Source organism: Poecile atricapillus, chromosome 4 (genome assembly GCF_030490865.1).
Source record: "Poecile atricapillus isolate bPoeAtr1 chromosome 4, bPoeAtr1.hap1, whole genome shotgun sequence".
Classification (NCBI taxonomy): domain Eukaryota; kingdom Metazoa; phylum Chordata; class Aves; order Passeriformes; family Paridae; genus Poecile; species Poecile atricapillus.
In genome coordinates, this window is record NC_081252.1 from 31,405,654 (window position 1) to 31,428,689 (window position 23,036).

The 23,036-nt window shown below is 39.5% G+C and overlaps 1 protein-coding gene across 5 annotated transcripts; it reads right to left on the reverse strand.

The window, feature by feature from the left end:
* Positions 1-503: 503 nt before the first annotated feature.
* On the reverse strand, positions 504-21,298 carry YTHDC1 (YTH N6-methyladenosine RNA binding protein C1). Of its 5 annotated transcripts, XM_058839160.1 has the most exons (18): positions 21,163-21,298; positions 17,242-17,343; positions 16,312-16,640; positions 15,840-16,194; positions 14,492-14,581; positions 13,937-13,990; positions 13,235-13,329; positions 11,301-11,409; positions 11,083-11,200; positions 10,104-10,188; positions 8,056-8,222; positions 5,489-5,571; positions 4,059-4,095; positions 3,927-3,966; positions 3,762-3,824; positions 2,165-2,299; positions 1,301-1,508; positions 504-911 (listed from the first exon to the last, which is right to left on the reverse strand). In XM_058839160.1, exons 1-18 carry the CDS (start codon positions 21,188-21,190, stop codon positions 862-864), a joined length of 2,148 nt encoding a protein of 715 aa, XP_058695143.1. In that variant the 5' UTR covers positions 21,191-21,298; the 3' UTR covers positions 504-861. The 5 variants fall into 5 exon arrangements, with proteins under 5 accessions (XP_058695143.1, XP_058695145.1, XP_058695144.1 ...); XM_058839162.1 differs by lacking the exon at positions 13,937-13,990 and having other exon boundaries at positions 21,163-21,273; XM_058839161.1 differs by lacking the exon at positions 504-911 and having other exon boundaries at positions 985-1,508; positions 21,163-21,273.
* Between the last annotated feature and the right edge of the window lie 1,738 nt (positions 21,299-23,036).

The following is a 23,036-nucleotide window of genomic DNA, read 5'->3' on the forward strand; positions in this document are numbered from 1 at the left end:
GGAAGTCCACCAAGGCAGTGCTACTCTTACAAGTTTTGGAAAGTTGGAAATTGCTGGTTAAACTGAAGAACTTGCACTGCAAGTTTTACTTTGTTTCTCCCCTCACAGTTTTACCATTAGCGTTTAGGTTAAAATAGTTCCTATTTAAGGTGATCACTACAACAAACATGTGCAAACTCTGGATCAAACACATTCCTGAGACAAGATACATTGAGGCTGAGGACAGCCTCTCAACAGGCTTGAAGATCATATGATTAAGTTGAACATGTAGGGCTTTAACTCTGATGAGCTACAGGAGTAACTGGCTACTCCACTATGGAAACAGAAATGCAATTACCTTTTATATCAGTGCTCCTTTTCCTAAATCTGGCATCAGATCAATTTCACTTACCACAAAGAACATCTGAACTATTTCTGAACATAGATATTTTCCTAGAACTTCCAGAATCTAGAAAAACTCTCAAGCTTAGAAAACCAAGAAACCCGACATGGAGTTTTAAACATTTCAATAGTTACCAATTTATTTTTATAAAAAAAAAAAAAAAAATGGTAGCAATGTAGAATACAGCAATATTTTCTGGTTCCACGCACGCAGGTTGTGAACATTCCAAGCAATGTGTACATTTTGGAAAGAGACTAGACAAGAGAATTGACCAAAATGTTACTGAACACAGGAAGATATTTTAAAAAGGCTAAAAATTAGGTATCAATAGTGTCTTCTTAATATTGCTTTCCTTACTGAAGACTGAAAAAAAACCACTTGACTTCACAGATAGGGAAAAAAAATGGAGGGGAAGGAGGGGGGAAAAAAGGCTGCTACAACACTGCCATACCGTCAAAAAAAGAAAAATAAATCATACTTCAATATTTGCATACTTGATAGCAGCATTCTCCCATCGAACCATATGAAACTACAGGAAGAAAACATCAAAGAAGAAAAAAAAAAAAAAAGGCAGTTATCCATCAGTATTCAAAAACCTAGAATGAAGTCACTAAGTAGATGAACACTTATTCAGAATTAATCAGTATCTACATTCTTAGCTGCTTCCAACTCTGTTCCAATAGAAACATGAAGTTGAGTGTCAGCTTTGTGTATTTTATTTTTGGCCTATTTGAGTTTTTCCAGTTCATAGTTCACTGCATGCTTGGAATTGAGAGGGTCATTATAAATCCTTCTACACAACGAACTTTAAGTAGACAGATGAAAATAAAATGTACTACTTGTAAACACACAAAAAAATACAAGCTTTTTTTGTTTCAAGTGAGCACTGGTTCCAGATAGATTATCTTCGGTATCTACCTCTTTCACCTCTGTCTCTGTCCCGGTCACAAATCCTCTCTCTCTCCCTTTCCCGATCACGGCCTCTGTCACGTTCTCTGTCTCTCCGATTATCTCGAGGCCGGTCGCGCTCCCGCTCTCGGTCCCTCTCCCGGGGACGGCTTCTCCGACCGCTGACAACAGCTTGTGTGCGGCGAAGGAAGTCATCTACTCTCATGTCATAGTCGTGCTGTGATGAAAGGACAGCTCTGCTATTTTCTTTCCCAGATCAGAATTCCCTCCCTTATCTCTAGGGTTGGCTACAACTCTTCAGAAAGAAGAGTTGACCTATTATTCTCTTTAGAACCACTATTTAAAAAGACAAACCCAACCAAACAAGCATCCAGCACCCATGTGCAGAATCTGGGGTTCAAATGCCAGACTCCAGCAAGAGACCTGAAAGCTAAGGAGTCCTTCAAGCCAGCTAACAGAAATGTAATAATCTGCCCTGTTTTCTGATGTGCCTGCAAGAAGTTTTAAAACACAAAATTCTGCTGATAAAGTGATTTGTTGTCCATAAGCACAAGCAAAGTTACAGGCATGTCCTAAACTAGGCTTCAGCATGAAAATGTTAAGAGGTGGACAGGCTGGAAGCCAATTTAAGCAAACCTCAGTTTAAGAATCTGAGAATTTTTCACTTCTACCTCACCAGGGAGAGAAAGGCTTTTTAAATTTGCAGGAAATGTGTAGTCAATCTTAACACCTGATCTTTCCAAGGAACTCTAAGGCAGGTCATAAAAATGCTGTTTATCACAGCCAACAAAGCTCAGGTTAGGTCACTCCTGGACCCCAGATTCCTACTCCAGCTTGGAGACTTGCATCCCCTGTGTCTGTGTGGACACTTACTACTCGTTTGTCTCTGTATCTCGCTTCATGGGGTACAGGATGATGTCCTGAGTATGGAGGGTGAGCTTGAGGTGGAGGTGCATGGTGCTGATAGTAAGGGTGGTGTGGTGGTTGCTCCATACCTGGATACGGTGGCTACAAGAAAGTTACAGGAAGTTTGTTGAAGCAAAGGAATGCACACAAGGAGTGCATCATTCAGATGGAAAACACAGCATCTAAACAAATCTGATCACAGCCTCCTAACTGAACAGCAGACTACTTTCCATTAGGCTGGTATGCTTCATTACCTCTCCACCACTGCCTGGAGAAGTCTGGTAAACACCTTCCCCACAGCCCAATATCCTTTCCTTCCATATCTGCCTCAACATGACACTGTACATAAAACTTCTGCTACTTAAATGTGGCAGTTTTGGGTTTTTTTAAACCTTTGCATATAGAATGAATTCTGTCCAAACCAGAAATCTTGTAAAAATAAGTCATTCTCATTCCTTATGAGTATGTTTCTATTCTAAATTAAAAAACTGACTTTGCAAGACAAATTATGTGACCAAAATGTTAGAAGATTTTTTTTTGTTTTGACACAAGATGTATTTTGGCTGATTTCTTCCATTTCTTCCATCAGCAAGTCTTCCTTTGCCATAGTACCAAAGCACCTTTGCTTGCAGTTTTGCTACCAAGAAAGTAAATGGAAGCACTGGATTCTAGGACAACTACTTGGACTGCATGCACAAGAGTGGAGGAGAAAAAAAAAAAAAAAAGCCTTATCATTTGTTTCTGGAGGCTTAACTGTGTTTGAAAAACTCTTTTCCTTCCCATCTGACAATCTTGTTTTCTTCCTTCAGTTCTAAGGAGCTGTGTTTCAGATGAGAAAACTGAGAGGCTATAAAAGCATCTCTACATCTGGCACTGCTTTTTGCTCATTGCCAGTACAAACAAGAGCCAGAAGACTCACTACAGTTATGCAAAATCAGGCCAGACTTACTAAATATAACCAAATAACCTCACTATGACTTCTCCTGACATGAAGGCAAAACCACAAGTGAACTATCTACATAGTTGTAGATATGCACACTCATGTATCTGCTCATCTGACTGGGGAAAAAAGTGCATTTCAGTGGAGGCTGTAATACAGGAAGACTTATTTTAATTAGGTTGTGCAGCACATTTTGCTAACTTCCTGCATGCTTCATTGCCATAGCCAAAAGCAAGCCACTGCACAATGCTAGAGCCCAGCAGTCCATTCCATGAGCCTCTTCAACAAGCCCACCTGTTTGATGCATTTGCTGTTTGAGAGCCAATTACCATGAACATGTAGCAGAATACAGAATGCGATCACACCCTCCCATCTAGGCTAAAGGAGGGTTCTGCTCCTTCCTCAGAGCTTACTACAAATGCCAGACTACTGTTGAGAGTAATCCAAATTTCAAATTACTTACTATCAATATTTTTCCCCTAAAATTTTTACACTGTTACAGCAAAGATACATTTTAGGAAAAGCAAAGAGTTGAGAGCACACTGAATATGCCAGGCTCCTTTAGGGGGAAACAAAAAGAAGATGTATGCTAAGGAGAAAAATCAAATTCAACAAGACACAAACCATTCCTTGCCATGGTGGTGGTGGTCCCATGCTGTGGAACTCCCTCACGTAATCATTGTAGGACTAAAATGAAAGACAGTAATATTAAAATTGGTGTTGAGTGTTCTTTGGAAGTGCAGAAAGCTGAATATAAAATTCCCCAAAAATTTGCATGCAGCAACTTACCCCATTTAAAAATACATCTCGTCGAACTCCTGAAAATCGTCTGTTGGGAATAAAAATTTGTAGAACTAAATCCAAATTATCCATGCAGACAAGTTACCAGGGCATAAAATTAATAACATGAACACACCTTACCTGTCTACTTCAGGATATCTGGGATCCTTTATATACCCTGTTCGAACATCAAGCAGTATTAATTCAGTTTACCATCTCAAGTTAACAATTTTAAAAATTATATTCATTAGAAAGTGTCCTTTCATTTTGTGTCAGATACAAAATTATGTCTACCTGCCATTACCCTCACTTTTAAAATAACTCTTGAAAACTTACAACTTCTAACAGACAATGCAGACAAGTAGTATAATATAATAACAAAAAAAGTTACATCAATAAACCCTTAAGAACTTGCACACAGTACCAACAAATATGCCAGAGGGAAACTGTGCAAATAAAGACTTGAAATGTAGTCAAATTAATTAGGAATGCACATAAATTCGAAGAGTACTGTTTCCAGACAGTTAGCATGTGGCTGTAACCACTTCCTAAGGGTGTATTCAGTAGAATGTGTTCAACTGGGCAACCCTTAAACTCATTGCCTAATATGTTTTGGATACAATGCTACACAGGAAATTAAAACAAACTAAAAAGTATCTGAAAAAGCCCTACAGGGCAAAGAATTTTTACAGCTTCAGTAAATCCCTTTAAAGACCTAAGGAAAGCAGTGCAAAATACCAGGCATGCTTGTGCTAAAATAAAACAGTGCTTCTGAGCTTCATTACTCATAAAAAATCTTGTTCTGTTTTTTAAACAATGGCCTTAGAAAGATGCAGAGCAGCAACAACACTTCTTGCATGAAAGAATGCAAGCTTTGCAGACAAACTGGACAGATAAAGGCATGTTTTGAACAGGTTTAGAAACCTATGATTGAAAGAGCAGAATGTGCTTTTCTAAGGGATGTGAAGCACAATTTGGTAGACTAGAAGTGACAATTTCATAATAGCTGTTTCTGAAGAAAAATAAAGCTGCACTATCACTGCAAACATTTATTTTCAGGGAACAATGAATTTCCCTTCATCATTAGAGCTTCTTGTAAAATGCAGTGCAACATTCCCCCTCCCTAACTCATGTCAAGTTTGTAAAATAAATTATCTCTGAAAATGTAATTGAATGTCTACCACCATCTCCACACAAAGGCTGCTAGTCAGGCAGTCTTAGCTGACATTCCCAGGTGGAACTTTCTCAAACATTTTAATTTGATGATCAACATCTTGACAAGTAGGTCAGATCTACTCTTGTGCCCACATTAACATAGCACTTGAGAGGATAATTCACAACAATGTACACAATTCAAGGCTCTTAGAAAGGGCTCAGCCTAGGTTAACTCAGCTCTCAAACCAGTGAAACAGTGTCACTGACTTCTGTGAGAGGTGGGTTAAAGCAGCAGGCAGCACTTGGAACAAGTCACATTTTTATATCAGTATTTTACTTCTGAATTAATGAGGATATGCTAAAAGAGAAAACACTTGTGAATTGGTGCACACAAATCTTCATAGTAAGATATTAACCTGGTCTTTGGTGAAACTCAGGGGGATAGTCAATCCTTGGTTTCTTTCTGCTGTTATGAATATCATAATCTTCTGGTCGACGCCTACACAAATTAGATATCAAAGATTAAACAAGGTTGCTTGGAGCATTTGTCACAGCAGAATACCTCACAGGAATAGTCTGAGCTGCCCAGGATATCAGTGTAATCATTCTTAACTCTATTTGCTTAAAAATATTCTACAGCTTTAAATCTGAACTGAAAAAATCAGAAATAGCTCAATTACATACACTACACTGTTACTTCCTGTCTACAGGAATTCTGGTAATTAAGGAAGGAACCCAACTGTACCTTCATACCAAACAAAAAGGAATAAATTTGTCTAAACCAAACTGAAACTTAGCCATCAACATTATACTTTCCACATTACATTTTGAAACAAGCTATTGGACAAAAAAATTTCACAGAACATTGCAGTCAGAGGGTATAAAGACTACTGCATTTGATAGCTACAGGGTAAAGAATTCTTTAAAAGATCTACTTGCATAACATTTATAAATAAAACTCTGCATGCTTTGTGAAATTGCAACTTTGACTGTGACTTTCCTAATTTAATAGGCCAATTATATTATTTCTAATAATTTCTGTTCTAAGCAACTTACTAGTAATGCACTGGTGCATTTTACAATTTAATAATGCTTAAGCTTCCTAATAATTAAAATAATTAGGGCTCTTTTCTATAAAAACAGCTCTCTGACATAAGAGATGTTAAGAACTCTGCTCTTCCTTATGAAGTTACATTCCAGTTGCTGTTAGGCTCAAAAAAGAGCTGACAACTGGCTGCTTATTTTGCTCCAAGGTACATAAACATTACTGTACTGGGAGACTCCAGTGCTAATATAAGTGTTTCTAAACACAAAGCAGCTACAAAACCATTCCCTTCCCACTCCCCTCCCCCTCCCCAACAGTATAATTCCTTATGACAAGACATTAACACTTTCTTAAATTGCTTAATTACTGTGCAACTTGCTGGCTGAGTAACAAGCTTATATAGCTTTTAGTTTTATAGATAGTGACGTCTCCCTCCCTTCCCCAACTTCAGTCTTTAAAGCCCACCATACCCAGTTACTAAGCTTTTTAAAATGGAAGCAGATTCTTTAGTATGAGCAAAAAGCCCAAAAACCAAAGCAGTTGCATCTAAAGCAAATTCAGATCAAAGAAAATAAAAGCTGGTGTAAAGAATAAACATACCGCTTTCTTGTAGTTTTGAGAGTGCATTTACGACCGGTATAAAATATGATAGAAACAGTTCATATAGTAGTCCAACTACTGACTTTAAGCTGTAAGCCACATACATAAATGGAGGCCCTGGCAGGCTTGAGAAGGTGTGGTGGTGTTAAATGTATAGTTTGCAGTCCATTGCAAAACCTTCATTTGTATATACTTTATTGCACTGGAAACCTCTTAGCTTAACTCCAAAAGCCATCTTGGTGTTCAGTCCTTTAAAGCCAAAAATAGGGGGGGGCTGCCAGGTTTCCTCCTACCTACTTGTTACAGTGTCCTTTTTATTTTAAGCTCAAGGAAATGGGGACTCTTGTTGGGGCTCTGTACCTACCACAGGACATTTCCACAAAAAGGAAACTTAACCAAAGGTTTCAGCCCAAACCATACATCAGTCTGTATGCAAAGTGGCTACCACGGGGAAAAGGTGTTTGGCAGAAGGGCTAGTATCAGTTCTTTGCAAAGACTTCTCCAATTCTGTAACAAGTTATACCCCCTTTTTTTCTGGAAAATGATGTTAAGTTCATAAAGCAGTGATCAATAACCATGTCGATCCTCTAAAAATACTTTAAGTCCACAGGTACTGCCAGCATCTGGAAAGGTTGTATATACAGACACAGCAACAGCCATTCTTTTTGGTTTGTTGCCGGGTCTCCAAGGGCCACTTGATCCCTTTTGGAAAGAACCTACTGTTTTCAGAAGCTCAGCAAGATGTGTGAATTCAGTGGTTACATGTTAGAGAATATTTGGCAATAGGGTTAACACATCACGGTGAAACAATTTGAAACAGTCCCAATAATGCTCCTCTTGAATATCAAAATAACTTAAATATTTTATCCTCAAAATGAGGCGGCATCTTCTGCAAAATTCTAAGTGATCCTTATAAAAGTCCCATATTTGATAAGGCTTATCCAGAGACACACCTGAAAGAAAAGGCTTTTACAAGATATTAACACATTTTTGGCATATAAATATTTCCTCCTCTCCGTCTAGCCTGCTCATAATCAAGCCAAGCTTACCTATAGCTAGCATTACACGTTGCATTAGCTCAATAAATGATCTAGTCTAAACTAGAGACAGAACTTTAAGAGCTTTTTTCTGCAAAAGCAAAGATCCCCATTTTCCTCTTGAAAAATGACAGACCGGGGAACCATGTGAAATCCTCAATGAAGCCACAAACTTGTCCATGCAGCTTGATTTGAGGATTTTCTCTCTTCTTTGTCGCAGGGAAAGCTTTGACGAATCACATTCCTCCATCACGTTATTCTGACACATGTGCCTATTATCAGTCCAAAGAACGTTTCTAACCTTCCCACGTCCCGAACGGGATCTCGACGGGATGGGCGTCCTCTTGATCGGGGTTGTGAGTGCATTCTTCTCTTGTGCCTCATTTTATGAATGACTTGATACAAGTCAATACTTTCATCAGGAGGGAAGAGAAGACAAAGCTGGGTTCCACATTCCGGCTCAATTTCCTAGAATTAGTTAGAAGTTCAGTAGTGGTTTATAAACTGAAGAAATGAAACTCTCCCCAAATACACTGACAACATACATTTAAGGAAAAAAAAAAAAGGACACTTCAAAGAGATTGCAGTACCACTAGAGACAGCAAAATTCACTTACGTTACCTTTCACTCTTTAGGCACTACTTAGAATTTTCATAAAATAGTCCAACACTTTGGGTAACCATATCTTCCCATGAGACATACAGGCCACATCACTGTTTTGCTATAAAATCAGAGGACTGTTTTTCATCACAAAGAAAATGATCACCTATTACAGAAAGAAAAGTGACACACGTAGGAAAAAAAAATCCATCCCAGCTTCACATATAAGGCTATGGCCTGATGAAGTTTACTACCACTCAGTATGAGTTCCTCATTGTATGGTAGACAGGTCCATGAGAATACCAACTCAATGTCTGACTGCAGTCAAAACAAGCAGTTTGTGTGTTCAGGGTTATTAGGAAAGGAATGTGGAATAATAAAGTCATTGTATCACACTGAAAGTTCACGTTCCACCCACACCTTAAATACGTGGTGCAGTTGTGCCCCTGCGTGTCAAAAAATAGGGGGACAATATAAATGGAAAAGTTTCCAAGCAGGGCACCAAGAATAACTGAACAAGTGCAACAATTCCTACATGCAATGACAGAGCAGGTCAGATCTCTACAACCTAGATTAAAAGAGAAATATGGGTATAAGGGGAACAAGATGGAGATAACGGGACCGTTGGACACCACAAGTTGTCTGGAGGAGAAAGGGACAGACATGAACTTGCTGACTCTCTCTTCCAGTACAAGAACTTTGGCCATCATATAAATTTGGCAAGAGCCAGATGCAAAACAATCCCAAAATGTGCTTCTTCAAGCTGGTGACTGCAGGCCTGCAGAACACCTTCCCAAATGATGTCACAAAGGCAGAGTTTCAGTGTACTCATCCTCAGAAGCCAGATCCATTCAGAGTTGTGCAAATACAAACCGATAAATGACAACCACTTCAGGAAATAAACAGACTTGAAAAGCAGGGAGAGCAAGCATCAAACAATGCTTGCATGCAAACCATACTAGTACAGTAATTTGATGAAAAAAGCTGGAACCCATGTCCAAATTGCCAGTCTACTGTGGACAAAACATTAAAAAAAAAAATTTCCTTGACCATTTAAGAGAAGCTAAGTTAACTAATTTTTTTTTTTTTTTAAGTCCACACTAAACTAAAGACCAAAACTATTGTTTTTCTCCTGCTACACAACGAGGCAAACATATCCATGGGCAAAACAATGCAAGAGTTGACATTTTCCATACAGCATGGAGATTACCTCCCACCTTGTCTTAAGAAAGCAAAACCTGCTTTTTACCCACAGCTTGGGTACGTGATGACAGCAGCAACATACGTGCACTCTAGTATGTCCAACAAGACAAAGATCTAGCCCCACTTAAAATTTGCCTAGTATATAATCTATAATGGGAGTATAATGGGAGTCTATATCTTAAGCAATACAGCATATATAAAAAAAATGCAATGCAGAACATAACTGGAAACACCAGACCTTTTTCTTAAAACTTAATCCTATATGGTTTGCACACTATACAATGCAAGGCATATCACATTTCAAATTCAAAGTATCACACAGTTCTGAAGCAAACACTGTTTTTCATGAAGATGACAAGAGAATCGGCACTGTATTGTTTCCTCTTCCTTCTTCCACAATGGCATTAGAAAGAAGCAGAGGGCCTTTGCCATGGCACTCTACTGCCAAGTAACTACCCTAAAAACATTCCTCATCTCCTACACATTCAAAGCTGGAAGCAAGCACTAGAGGATATCAGTTATAGAAAAAAGTAAGAATTAACAAACCTGTCCATCGCGTCCAATCTTTACCGGCTTATGTTCGTTCCAAGGATTGGTCAGGTGAGCAGACTTAGTGAACGGCAATTCCCGCCTAAATATGCAAGTGGCACCATTTATAGTTCTGCCTCCGTTTTTTTAATTAAGAATTAAAAATGTATACAGTAGGAGATTACATATAAAATAATCCTGTTATTCTTTGTACTATCAGGTCTCTGAACATATTCTTATGTTCTACATATGAGTAACTGAAGATTTCACTTTGACTTATTCCAGTAGTAACCAATAAGAGTCCATACAATGGCAGGCTCTCCTTTTAAAGAAATTGTTTTGGTCTTTGTGCAATATAGAGATTGTGCTTGTTTATTATCTCGCCATCTGAATACACTGACCAGTCTCTACATGTGGTAGCTCTTGGCACCTACTGAAATAAATCCCTGAGCACTGACCTAACTATGAAGCTAGAAGTGCTTTAAGCTGGAGGTGGGAATCAGTAACTTCAAGAGGACCTTTCCAACAGATTGTTCTCTAATTCAAAGTCTCAAGGCTTTTCCTGTATTTAGTGTTTCTGGTAGTCCAAAGTGCTTGTACAACCATGCAATGTGTTCCACAGGACTGCTGTAACTTTTTTCCTTAACAGGGATTTTAAAATCTTTTCTGTAAGAACATACTCAAATCGAAGAACATACTGCTCAAAACCTATACATTATGCAATATTTGCACCATTTAATATGTTGGTTTAGAACAGTGGTATTTTCTTTGTTTAGTCAGATCACGACAGATTTACATTCATTTTTTAATTAAAAATTTTATAAAATTAATTACATTATTTCTTTTTCTTTTTTATCCACAGCTGTCTATTCAAGTGAGCAGGGAGGACAGATCCCTGGTTGAATCAAGTTCCGGAAGGATGCTGTTGGCACTTGAGTAACACAGAAATGATGTTACAATGCCTTCTTACTAACAGCAACATAAATGCATTATTTACCTGCAAATCCAGTCAATTTTAAAGACACCTCCCAACATTTTTGCATTCATTCCTGCAGGCAGCACCCAATGTATAGGTGATCCTCCATGATGAGACTCTGAAGATAATCTTGCAAACCCTAGAGGATTTTGTATGAATTGTAACAAAGATACAACAGAAAGGCTATTGCATATAAAACTCACTTTCAGTCACCTTGATAATAGCTCATTTTTCCTTACCTTGGAATTTGCCACTCTCTCTTACAGAAAATATCAAAATAACACTCCTTGCTGACCTAAATGCAGCATTAAGCTTCTTTTCATTCACTGGAAGTGTTGACCATACTCCCTAAAACAGAAAAACACCCCCCCCATCACCAAAACATAAGAGTTAATCTCAAATGATTTAGCAAGCATAAATATATAATGTAGATGGAAGAAAACAAGACCAAGATAGTGTACTGCAATAGAAGACAATAGAAAGGAAAAGGTATTGCTAAATTAATTTCCTTCAAGTAGTATTTTAGCCTGTCTTGTGCTAAAACTTTTAAAACATTGGTCTTTCAATCTTTTTTTGAACACTGAAGATGCATTTAGACCATACATAAGACTTCCATTGTAATTCTAATGATGGGCAGATAACTTAGAAATAGTAAGGGTGAAAGTTTTCACATGTTCCAAGTGACTTAGGCAATTTATACATTATGTAACACACAGAAATAATGAAAAACCAACAGAATATATACTAAAAGATGGTCAGGCAGACTTGAGTATAATATTGCAGTTTTGTTGAGGACAGTTTGCAGACTTTAAAACTCTTTCAGTAAATGCCAGCAACATGAAAGACACCAGAGTAACACTTTAAATTGGCAAGACAAATCAATTTGTTTAGCCTTACACATCTCCTACTACTACTAAGTAGTATCTTTTCCATTACACCAGGCATTATGCAGCCACACAAAAAAACCCAACCTGTTTTAAAGTACCAGCTGAACTGAGATATAGAATAACAGTTTATCGAATTACCCCTCCACCCATTTTTCTGGGCAAACAAACTTCAGCCTCAGAATAAGATCTACATACCAAAGTCAACGTTCCTTCCCTTACATTTTTTTAGTGAAGGTAAGAATTCATGCCCTACTCTGAACTCAGATCAGTGTTTGTCTGATTCTGGTAATTCATTACAAGTACCAGAGAACTATTGAGGTTTTTGCTAGATTTCAGTCAGATTACATGGCTTTTGGCTGCTTATAAAACCCTGCTGTGAACTGAACAATCTATTGCACCAGCACCACAAAAATGAGCTTCATGGAACTCCATTGTCAAAACACTGATGGCTCTACACTGGGAGACATAGCATCCACTCCAATAACTTCAGGAACAAGGATACTACTGCAGCTCCGTGAATGGATGGAGCACAAAAAAGGACAGACTCCTTTACAGAGCTAAAGCAAACACCAGTCAGAACGGTGCTCACTGCACCTTCAAAGCTGGAAGGAGGGATGCGAACCAACATGCCCAGGACTTTGAGATTTGTTTAATCATTTTAATGTATTTCCATCTTAATTTGGAAAATCTTCATTAATAGAATCACCCACTCTATGTATACTGTGTAACAGCAAGTCAAGTATTCACTCTATAACTGGTTCCAAACAACGCGCGCCAATAAAAAACCACCAGAGTGGTGCAACGAACACCTAGTGCCAATTCCTCAACAGCTGAAATCCAGTGCTCTGGAATCCCTCCCAAAGAACTCACACCAGCACTGCCAGGCATACATTTCCACAGTAAGGCTTCAAATCTGAATCACCTGACCCAAATTACTCATGTAGCATTAGAAGAAAGCCAAATAACCTTCTGAACCTTCTCAGAGTACAGCAATATGAACAGAGGTGCTGCTGGAGGGGAGAAAATGCCACCCCAGCATTCCCAACAGAGGTTGGCTTAGGATGTTATCAAACAGACCCCAATTCTTGCCAAGATAAATGGCCAATGCTCTAGGACCTTTTCTAGGTTACGGTAGAAACAGAAGAATCAAGACACAGTAGCTTTTGTTGCTACATCTACCAAGATCCAAGCAATAAAGAAAATAATGCATCCAAATACACACTCCTCCACAGTAAGGCAGGTATGCCTGAAAACAAACTAATCAGTTTGATGAAAGTTCAACATACCTTTGCCTTCGCAAGTGATACATTTTCATGGTTATTACTCTTGATGAGAAAGAATCTCGCATCTTGGAGAACATATTTAAGTTTACTTGTTTGGTCTGAAAAGAAAACAAAGTATCAAATAAGCTGAACTGTAAATACTTGCCAAGCATGTTGCTCAAGTAGAGATAGTGGTTTGCTTCCTTCAAAATACACAGTATCCCAACCCATTTCCTATCTATATGTTATCACAACCATTATCAACCACCCAACCTGAAGTCAAAGCTGTAGAGCACAAAATGCCAGGGGAAACCAAACCAAATTTAAAACTTAGATATCCAAGTAAAGAAAAAAGTAAAATAAAATCAGCATGATTCAGTGATGTTCCGATATGTAGGACTTATTTCCTTGCTTAAGGATCTTCACATAAATATTGGGTAACACTCGTAACAAGCACAAACTGTTCAATAGAGGATGGTGAATGCTGTTCCTCTTTGCAGTTTTAAGCACTTCCTTTTAAAATTTACTGCCTCCACAAAGAGACTGAACTTTTTGCACATCGCCCTCAAAACATGCAAAAGTAGCTCAAGATTCAATTATCATGCTCAGAACAATGACGTGCTCAAATTGATTTATATCAGAACATCACTACTTACAGGTAATTTAATCAACAGAGACAATGGCTTGCTATGGGGCATGCATTAAAAATTCAAATTTAAATGATACCTTTTTGGACAGCACGAACGGAAGATGATAATTTCTCATGCTTCTTTTCTGAACCTGTGTTTAGCCAAAGTACATTTGTTCAGATTGAGCCTTAATAGAGATAATATACAATTTCTACAGCCTTGTCCCATACAATTTTCATTCATGACAAATTATGCTTTCTGGCGCGCACCCACACACACAAAAAATACTATTCAATGTGCACGAGTGTTTTGTTTTGGTATTTTTGTTTTGGTTTTGGGTTGTTTGATTTGGGTTTTTTTATAATAGTATTTGAACAATTTCCTACTCAGAAAACTAGTCACTGAATCATCATCTTCCAAGATTAAAAAAAAAAAAAAAGGTGAAATTTCCACTTAAGCAACAGAATAGCATTAAAGTAACAAGAAAGCCTACTTCCCCCCAAAGGTATCCACACACAACATGCCAGAAATCAATACCAAATTATACAAAGCTACATACCCCATAAATCTCTACAGCCAGCTACATTTATTTTAGATTATACATTAAGATTTGATGCAAGTCACAATGACAAGCAATGAAAGGGAAGAATACCTGCATATGATTCTGATGCAGAACTTCCACTTCTGTCAAAAACAATTGGAGAGATACCTCTAGCTCTCTTCCTCTCCTTCTTTTTCTCATCTAAAAGAAATCATAAAAAATAAAAGCCATATTTTAAACACAGGCAAAGTTGAGATTAAAAAGTAATGAGACAGGTAAATAACATCAATAAAAGTGAAGTTACCATTTGGCTTGCACATTAGAATTGTGGTTGCTGCCACAAAACTATCATGCACAAGGGAAGCCAATGCTAGTTACTCAAGCTTTTCATTCACAAAAGGAAGATGAATAGTACTAATCTAGTAAATCTGTGCAATGTTTAGAGACAGAATTTTTTATTGTATTTTTAGTAATGGTGGGTTAGCGCTTCTTTCCAGCCTTCACCCAAATGTGCAACATCTAGCACAAACTGCATAGCAATAGTGATATGAGCTCATTTGCTCAGAGCTCAAAAAATGCTAAGAGACAGGAAAACAAAACACTGTGGCACACAGGCAATTATTTCCACTCTTAAGAAAATGTTACATTATACCACAGAGCTTTTTAGAACAGTTATTACAGTTTCACTTGTCTTTAGGTTACACCTTGCTGTCTCTAACTCCAAACAGCAGAGCTGAGCTAAAAAAGGCAGTATATTAAGCAGGATGACCACCTATGGAGACTTCAGACAAGGAAGACACACAATAGGAATCTTAACAGGATTGCAAGCTGCTTTCCTAGAAAAAACAAACAACGAACAGCCAAACCCAAAAGTATTTATGTCATTAGCACTTCACATCTCTAAGTTAGGACCAGTTACAATATACAAATACAAACCAATTGTTTCTAGTTTCTGCTTAAAACATTTATTTCATTCTTAATTTGCCCTAATAGCTAATAAGTTCAACTTAGGTTTAGATCTCCTATGCTGAACACAGCCACTATTTAAGATTCAGCTATCCTTCCCCAGGGATATGGTGCTTTTACTACACCAGTCTACCTGGTCACTCATCTAGATGGGCACCAAACGGCTCAATACTGAATTAAAATGAATCATGTGGAAAATTAAGATTAGATACCCAAGAAAATACTGGTTTTAGTGTTTCAAAACATTGAACAGCAAGGTCAAAGCAATCAAGAACACAATGAATCCTTAACACAGTGATCTGGATATTCACAATTTTGTTTTACTACCTTCCAGTACATTTTTTCCTTGCCTATGGTATTTCATAATTAACAACTTCCTGACTTCTGCTACCATGGCTTACTTTTGGCATGGTCAGGAAGTGATTATTTTTAAAAGTATTTTTAAACTTTCCGTGGCAAGGTATTTCACATTAGCATGCAAGATGCTGCCTACCTGATGCATCTGAACCAGACCCAGATCTGACTGACCCATCTGTGAAAGAGGCAGATTCAGAATCAGAATCACTGGCTTCACTCCGTGTGTCATAGTCATTTCCTTCCTTCTGATCCCTCTCATCCTGTTCATATTCTTCTTCATCTTCCTCTCCATCTTCTTCCACCTCTTCATCCTCTTCTCCTTCATCATCTTCCTCTTCTTCCATTCCTTCCTCCTCGTTCTCTGTGTTGCCTTGTTCAGAGGAACCACTACTGCCAGTCTCATGATCAGAACAATATTCCTCAGAGTTCACCTCTTCTTTAGAAGAATGGCTAGATCTGCTTGGTCTTCTATCCACATCATGCCTGATTCTCTGATGTTTAAAGAAAAAGTGAATCAGCAGTCATATAACATTGTCAGGATGCACACACAGTCCTACAAAAGTCTCATAAAATTGCTTTATTTATAAGGCAGCAAGAATACTTAATACCTCTGAACCATCCGGTGTAGAAGACCTCGCCCTTCTGTCAATATCCCTCTTCCTCATACAAGATTTTTCTGGTTGTCCTTTATAAGGTTCCCTGGCACTGCTTGACATTCGCATCTTTCGATCAGCATCTGCACGCTTGTTTCTGTCAGACCTCTGATACTCCTCAGTCTTGTAGTCTGACACCGGCTTTCCTTTTGTACTCACTATTCTCTTGTTATTGCTAACTGATGAACTGGGAGGCTTTGGCATCATCTGCCTTGAGGAATGCACAGAAGGTTTCTGCCTCTTGCTTTCAGCATTTTCCATCCTGTCAGTTTTTCTTTTTGATCCTTAAATAGAAAGACACAGCAAGTTTAGTGTTATTTCCGATATCAAAACAAAAACTGTACAGAGGCTCATACTGCCTCTATTTTAGGTAATTACCCTGCTGCAGTCATAGGGAATATATTCCAGTTGCAGGCTTTGCAGCAGCACTCAGAACTGCTTCTTAGGAACAGCTGATGTTCTAAAACATGTTCTAAACCTCTTTACTTCACAAGAGGTGTTTCTTAGATTTTATACATGGAAATACTAAATTAAATGGTTATGGGATTGGCCTAAAGCCAAATCAAGAACTGAGCTGGAATTAGTTTGCAACCCCTTTGCTCCACCTGGCATCTCACTTCATTGAGCCAAAAAGGACCGTCATTTTCTAACAGCAAATTAATTCAGAACAAGCCAGACTCAGCAACTGCTCTTGCGACAAAAGTAAATGGATTTGACTTGGAGGGTCAGGTGAATAAGCACATGTCCATGAAATAAAGACATTTGGAACTCATTCACTCTTTGAATCAAGTTATAAAATCCACTACTTTGAAGACTAACTCTAATAAGACAGACACTTTTTACTACTTATGTTCCTGCAGGACATCCACTACTGAAGTCACATACCCTTTTTCTCACTTTTGTCTTGCTCACTGTCGGGGTTATACAACTCATCATCCTGGTCAGGAGCATCAGTCAAAATGTCATCCAGAACATTCAGTTCGCCATCTGAAAATTCACAAAAGAAAAGTCAAAGCCAACCATAAAAAGTCTGGATATGTAAACTACAGAACTAGTATTTACAAACCCAAACATTCCTTTAAGGCTAGAGATCTGCAACGAAGCAAAAATTGACATCTTCTTGATTTATTTCCACACTTTTACTTGGAAGGCTCAAGCAAAGCACATAAAAGAATTAAAATATGTCACAAGATGTATTCAGACCTCTAAACAAGGTCCAAGTTGGCTCCTCATGTCACAAAAGCTTTGCAGGAAAGTTGACCTACAAGTAAAAGCTGAACATAAAAGCTTGTATAAAATTTTAGGAAAAGGAAGACTGGGAGATAGTCTGAGTGCCATTAGTAAAGAGGAGGGACCCTTATTTCTGAAAAATTCTAAGATTTGCATGTTGAATTATCTCTCTTCCATTATTTTTGTTGTAATTGCTTTGTTACAAGGGTGGGTTTTGTAGCTCACTTACAAACAGAAAAGACACAATGGGGAAAGCAGTACTTATTTGCTGAATCATTAACTCTGAGCTGTTCTAAAAAAAAACCCAACAAACTCACAACCTGATCAAAAGGGCAAGTGTTAAAGAAAATTCATGCCAGAACCAGTAAATGACCACACCTGCTCACAAAACTTTTAAAATTTGTCACCATTTCTGGCTGTTTCACTTTGCCTGAAACCAAAGTGAACCAATATGGTGATTCTACTAGCAGGAGTCACAAGCTTTAGGGTAGCAAATCTATATTCCAAGCACTTTAAAAAGTAAGAGTGAACTAAGCCTAAGCATGCAAAGGGAAAAATAAAAAAGGTATTAATTTTTGAATCTCCAAGATTCTTAGTTCTTTCCACTTTGTGACTGATTGCATTTTCTGTGCTCAGAAAAAAGAAACCAGAACAAACTCCAAGGATTGAGCTGGATTACAATACCCATAGCAGACAAAGGTAAGGCCTCCTGTACTGCATGAAACTGGGGTAATGCAGCAAATTAAGTCCTCCAAAGTTTGGCAGTTTGTCTATCTCAAAATATTGAGTTGAGCCACAAAAGAAATTTTACAGCTTGATATTAAAAACACCACAAACATAATCCACATGATAAAAAGAAAAAAAAAAAAATAGTGTTATAATTGTCTCTCTACTATATACTACCAAATCTGACGTCAGCATGTGCACTAACTTTCCTGCTGGCACTTCTCCGCATTTTTGGTGGTAGTGGAATGCAGAAGTGATCCCTGGGCTGCTCAGTTGGTGTCTTTAGTGCAAAGGAAATGGTGCAGACAGAAGTGGATAAAACCTTTCCCTTGCAGCTTACAGTTAGCAGGCATTTAAATACAACACAAACTTGCATCACAATTCTCTTGGGAAAAGCCCTTAATGTTTGTAGACGCCTATACATCCACAGCAAATATTCTTGCTGTGACTGAAATATATGAGAGTCAGATTCATGGCTGTTCAACTGCCAAACATGGGATGCAATTTCCTGGCTTGCATTCTGCTTGCCCACAGGAAGCTCAGCAAGTCTAGAGCACAAGGGTTTTTTACTGGACACTAGTGAAAAAGAGGTGCACTGGGATTAGAAAATTAAACATATCACCCATCTCAAATCACACATATTTAACCTTAGATTTGTTTCCCTCTTGGTGAGACAGCAGCATACTTGAGTAAACTACATTTAACCTACCTACTGCAGCAGCATTCAAAGGTGCTAAAACACTCCTGTACCAGCTCATTTGGAAGTAAATGAGAAGGAAAATTTAATAGAAAATGCAAGTCTGATACACACTCTCTCTTAAGCCCCTTCCAGGTTAGATAGGCCTCATTTGCAGCTGGAACCTTAAAAACGATGCAGGAGACAGGAGCAGGATGAGTTCCTCCATCCCCTTCTACAGGCACATTGACCTAACTTGTTCAGAAACACATTTCCAGATTTACTTAGCAGCCTGCTTCCTGTCTCTCACTTGCACTGGGTGCTTGACTGACTTGCACAAGATGATTCCTCCCACTGAACTGCCACTGTCAGTGTTCAACCTGAAGAGCTAAATAATCTCAGAGAGGTATCAGGAAAAACACAAAAGCAGAAACAGAAAAATGGCAGAGGACAGGTACTTTATTATATATAGTCCACCACCACTGAAGAGGGAGGGACCAAATGAGTTTTTTCTGTGACAGATACTCCCAACAGGGCTCTCCTGCCACTTGTCTTTTGTGGGATCCTTCCGTGAACAAATTTAACTCACCCAAAATAGCAGGAAGGTAGCCTGGGAGGCCATTTCCTTTGCTGGCCAGAAGAATCAGAACTACGGAATGGTGCAAGCAAAAATCCAAGTTGACACACGAAAGAAATAAGACCCTGTGATTTCAAACTAAACAGGTCTGCAACCCTTATTTCTGATTTTTTTTTAGAGTGGTAAAACAGCATTTCTCTTCCAATGGATGCTCTTACAGCAGAAACCAGTTAAGCTGCAAATATGCATCAACACCTGCTATTCAGTCAAAATATGCCCTTTCACATAAGATATAATTAAAAACAAACTAAAGTAAAAATATAACTTGACCACTGGCAGTGATTAACAAACACTAAAAAAATAAAATTCAAGCCCACCTGGGTAAATAATTATATGAATAGAAACTTATAGATGACAACAGCAAATATTTCAAATTCAAACCAGCTCATCCACAGTGGGCAATTAGATCTGCTTCAACACAACGTGCTTCTATCCTAATCTACCACTCTTACAATAATACCACTAGATCAAGTACCACGAATGATTTTATTATCAGTTCTAACAAAATCTACTGGGAATTTTCCATGTCATATAGTTTCACAATAACTATCAGACAGCAAACCTCTACCACTGCGACAAAGCCATTTAGTGGACACATATACTGCAAAAGGCTTTACAGGAAGCATTATTCCCCACAGAAATCCAAATGAAGGCAATCCAAGCTACAATGCCCTACTGATACTTTGCCCTTTTAATAACTCCGCAATTCTCTGCACTAACCACCAAACGGCAATCTGCTACACCTAACTTTGGTGTTTCTTCTTAAAGAAGCTATTTTGTGAGGACCGATTAATATAATCTCCCAGACAACATGCGGATGACTTCAGCTTCCGTGAATAGCGGTAGTCAGTTACAAGAGCTGTGATTCTATTATTCGACACTAATTACCCCAGATTATTAGTATTATTCCAGAGTAATGACTCTGAAATCGTCCGATTCCTCTAACTCAAATTTATTTACAGAGTGCCCAGAAATCACAGCTGACTGCAAAAAGCCGAGCACCAATCGCGAAAATAAGATTCCAACACCAGTTTCTGCTTATTAAAATAACTACATGCCCCCACAGAAAATCATGCAAAAAATCCCCAAACCAGAACGGCCTAGCGATTCAAGCACAAACAAAAAGCCGCAATAAAAACAGCAAATACTTTCTGCGAAAAGACAACCTGCAGTAATTCGCTGTCGATAATGTAAAACTTACGGCCCACGAACTTCTCCCCCTTCCCGCTGCCCGAGTCACCTTGCCCCGAGCCCGCTGCCGCCGGGACACCTAAGCGTGAGGGGCCCTATCACCTCCTGCTCCCCAACAAAACACAGCGAACGCTTCCACAAAAAATCATCCTCCAAGGGTCACTCCTGACCCCGCCGCTCCTCTGCTCCCCTGGAAGAGACGTACGCCTCCGGGGCTGAAGGCCCAGCACCAGCCTCCAAGGTGGCCTCGGGGAGGAGAGAAGTCTCGGGCCTGGATCGGGCCCCCACCCGAGCCTTCCCCCTTCCCCAGAGCCTAATGCTTGCCCCCCTCTCTAGCGTCACGTACCCTTCTCCTCCCGGCTATCCGTCGCCATCCCGCCGCCGCGACGAGCGCCTAAGATGGAGGCTCCCTCTTCCTGCACGTAGCGCTTCCCTCTTCCCACAGGGCGCCGCTTTGTTTACGCTCCCCGCGTCAGAGCGCGCGGCGGGCGGGCGGGGGCGGCGCGTGCGCCGAGGTGGGTGCTGAGGGCGCAGCCGCCATGTCAGGCCCTGGCTGCGCCATGACAGTCCCTGGCAGCGCCCTGCGCTGTTTCTCTGGCTGGGCAAAGAGGCGGGGGAAAGGAGGAGGTTTCTCTGCTCTCAGGAGTGCGGGAAGTTCGCATTTCTTGGCGTCCCCGTGCTGTTGTGACAGCTGCGTGTGGTGTTGGAGCCCTTTCTGAGAGTCTTGAGTGGGGCAAAGTTAACAGTACTTAACGCCTGGTGTTTGGTTTTCCTGTTCCCTGGTTTTCCTCTTGTCTTTTACTTTTTTTTCCCTTCTCATTGTTTTTTTCTTCCTCCTAGCGATCAGGCGAGTTCAGAGGAGGGTTACCAAGCTGATGAGGGGGCTGGAAGGCCTCTCCTATGAGGAAAGGCTGAAAGAACTGGGGCTGTTGAGCCCAGAGAAGACTTTGGGGTGATCTAATCGTAGACTTCCAGTACCTGAAGGGTGTCTACAAGAAAGATGGTGAGAGACTTCTTACAAGGATATGTAGGGTGAGGACAAGGGGGAACGCCTTCAAAATGAAAGAGAGCAGGTTTATATATTGTGTATCAGAAAGAGTTTTTTTGTAGTGAGAGTGGTGAGGCACTGGCACAGGCTGCCCAGAGAAGCGATGTGTGCCCCATCCCTGGAAGCGTTCAAAGGCAGGTTAGATGGAGCCCTGAGCAACCTGACGTAGTGAAACGTATCACTGTGATCCCTCCCTGCCTGTGGTAGAGGGGTTGGAATTGGGATGACCTTTAAGGTCGCTTTCAACCCAAACTATTCTGTGGAATATGAAACAAGTGTGCTTTATCCATCCACATTGTTTTTAAAATAAATTTCAATTTAGAGCATCGCTCTTTTCTACCGTAATGTAGGTGGAAACTTTACCACCTGCTCTTAGCTTCTTGTGAAGAAGCTTGGGCACTAAGTTGCATTTGCTGGTTTATCAGTATGTACAATATAACCAGGGGTTGTATGGTTTAGGAAAGCATGGGTTTAGGAAAGGCAGGTCCTTCTTGACTAACCTGATCTCCTTTTGTGACCAGGTGATCTGCCCATTGGATGAGGGAAAGGATGTGGATGTGTCCATATGGTCTTCAGTAAAGCCTTTGGTACTGTCTCCCACAGCAGTCTCTTGGAGAAGCTGACAGCCCATGGCTCACCCAAAAGAACAGGAGTCAGGGGAGACCTTGTTGCCGTCTACCGCTCCATGAAAGAAGGTTGTTGTGTGGTGGGGGTTGGCCCCTTCTTCAGACAAGTATCAGCAGGATGAGAGGAAATGGCCTCATGCTGTGCCAGGGGAGGTTCAGGCTGGATATTGGAAAGATTTTTTTCACAGGAAGGTTAGTTAAGCATTGGAATGGGCTGCCCAGGGAGGTGGTACAGTCACCATCCCTGGAAGCATTCAAAAAACAACTGGACATGGCACTTACTGCTACAGTGTAGCTGACATGGTAGTCATTGGTCCAAGGTTGGACTTGATGGTCTTGGAGGTCTTTTCCAACCCTAATGATTTAATGATTTAATGATTTTATGATTAGGGCTGTGTGTAATTTGCAATTATAAAGTAAGACTCATTTTGTCCACTATGGTAATTTATATGTTTATGTCTTATAAGTTGATATGCCACTGTTATAAAAGCTCTACCTGCTTATTTTTTTCCTTTGTTAACTGGAGTAGAGGCATAGTAAGGTGAG

Bases quoted from the DNA above. Each gene is read 5' to 3' on its own strand.
- YTHDC1 (XM_058839160.1), bottom strand. From the start codon at position 21,190: ATGGCGACGGATAGCCGGGAGGAGAAGG. The intron at 11,201-11,300 runs GTAAGGAAAAAT...AAAATCCTCTAG, and splicing joins AGAGAGTGGCAAATTCCAAG to GGTTTGCAAGATTATCTTCA. The intron at 2,300-3,761 runs GTTTGTGTCTTG...ACTTTCTTGTAG, and splicing joins CACCACCATGGCAAGGAATG to CCACCGTATCCAGGTATGGA.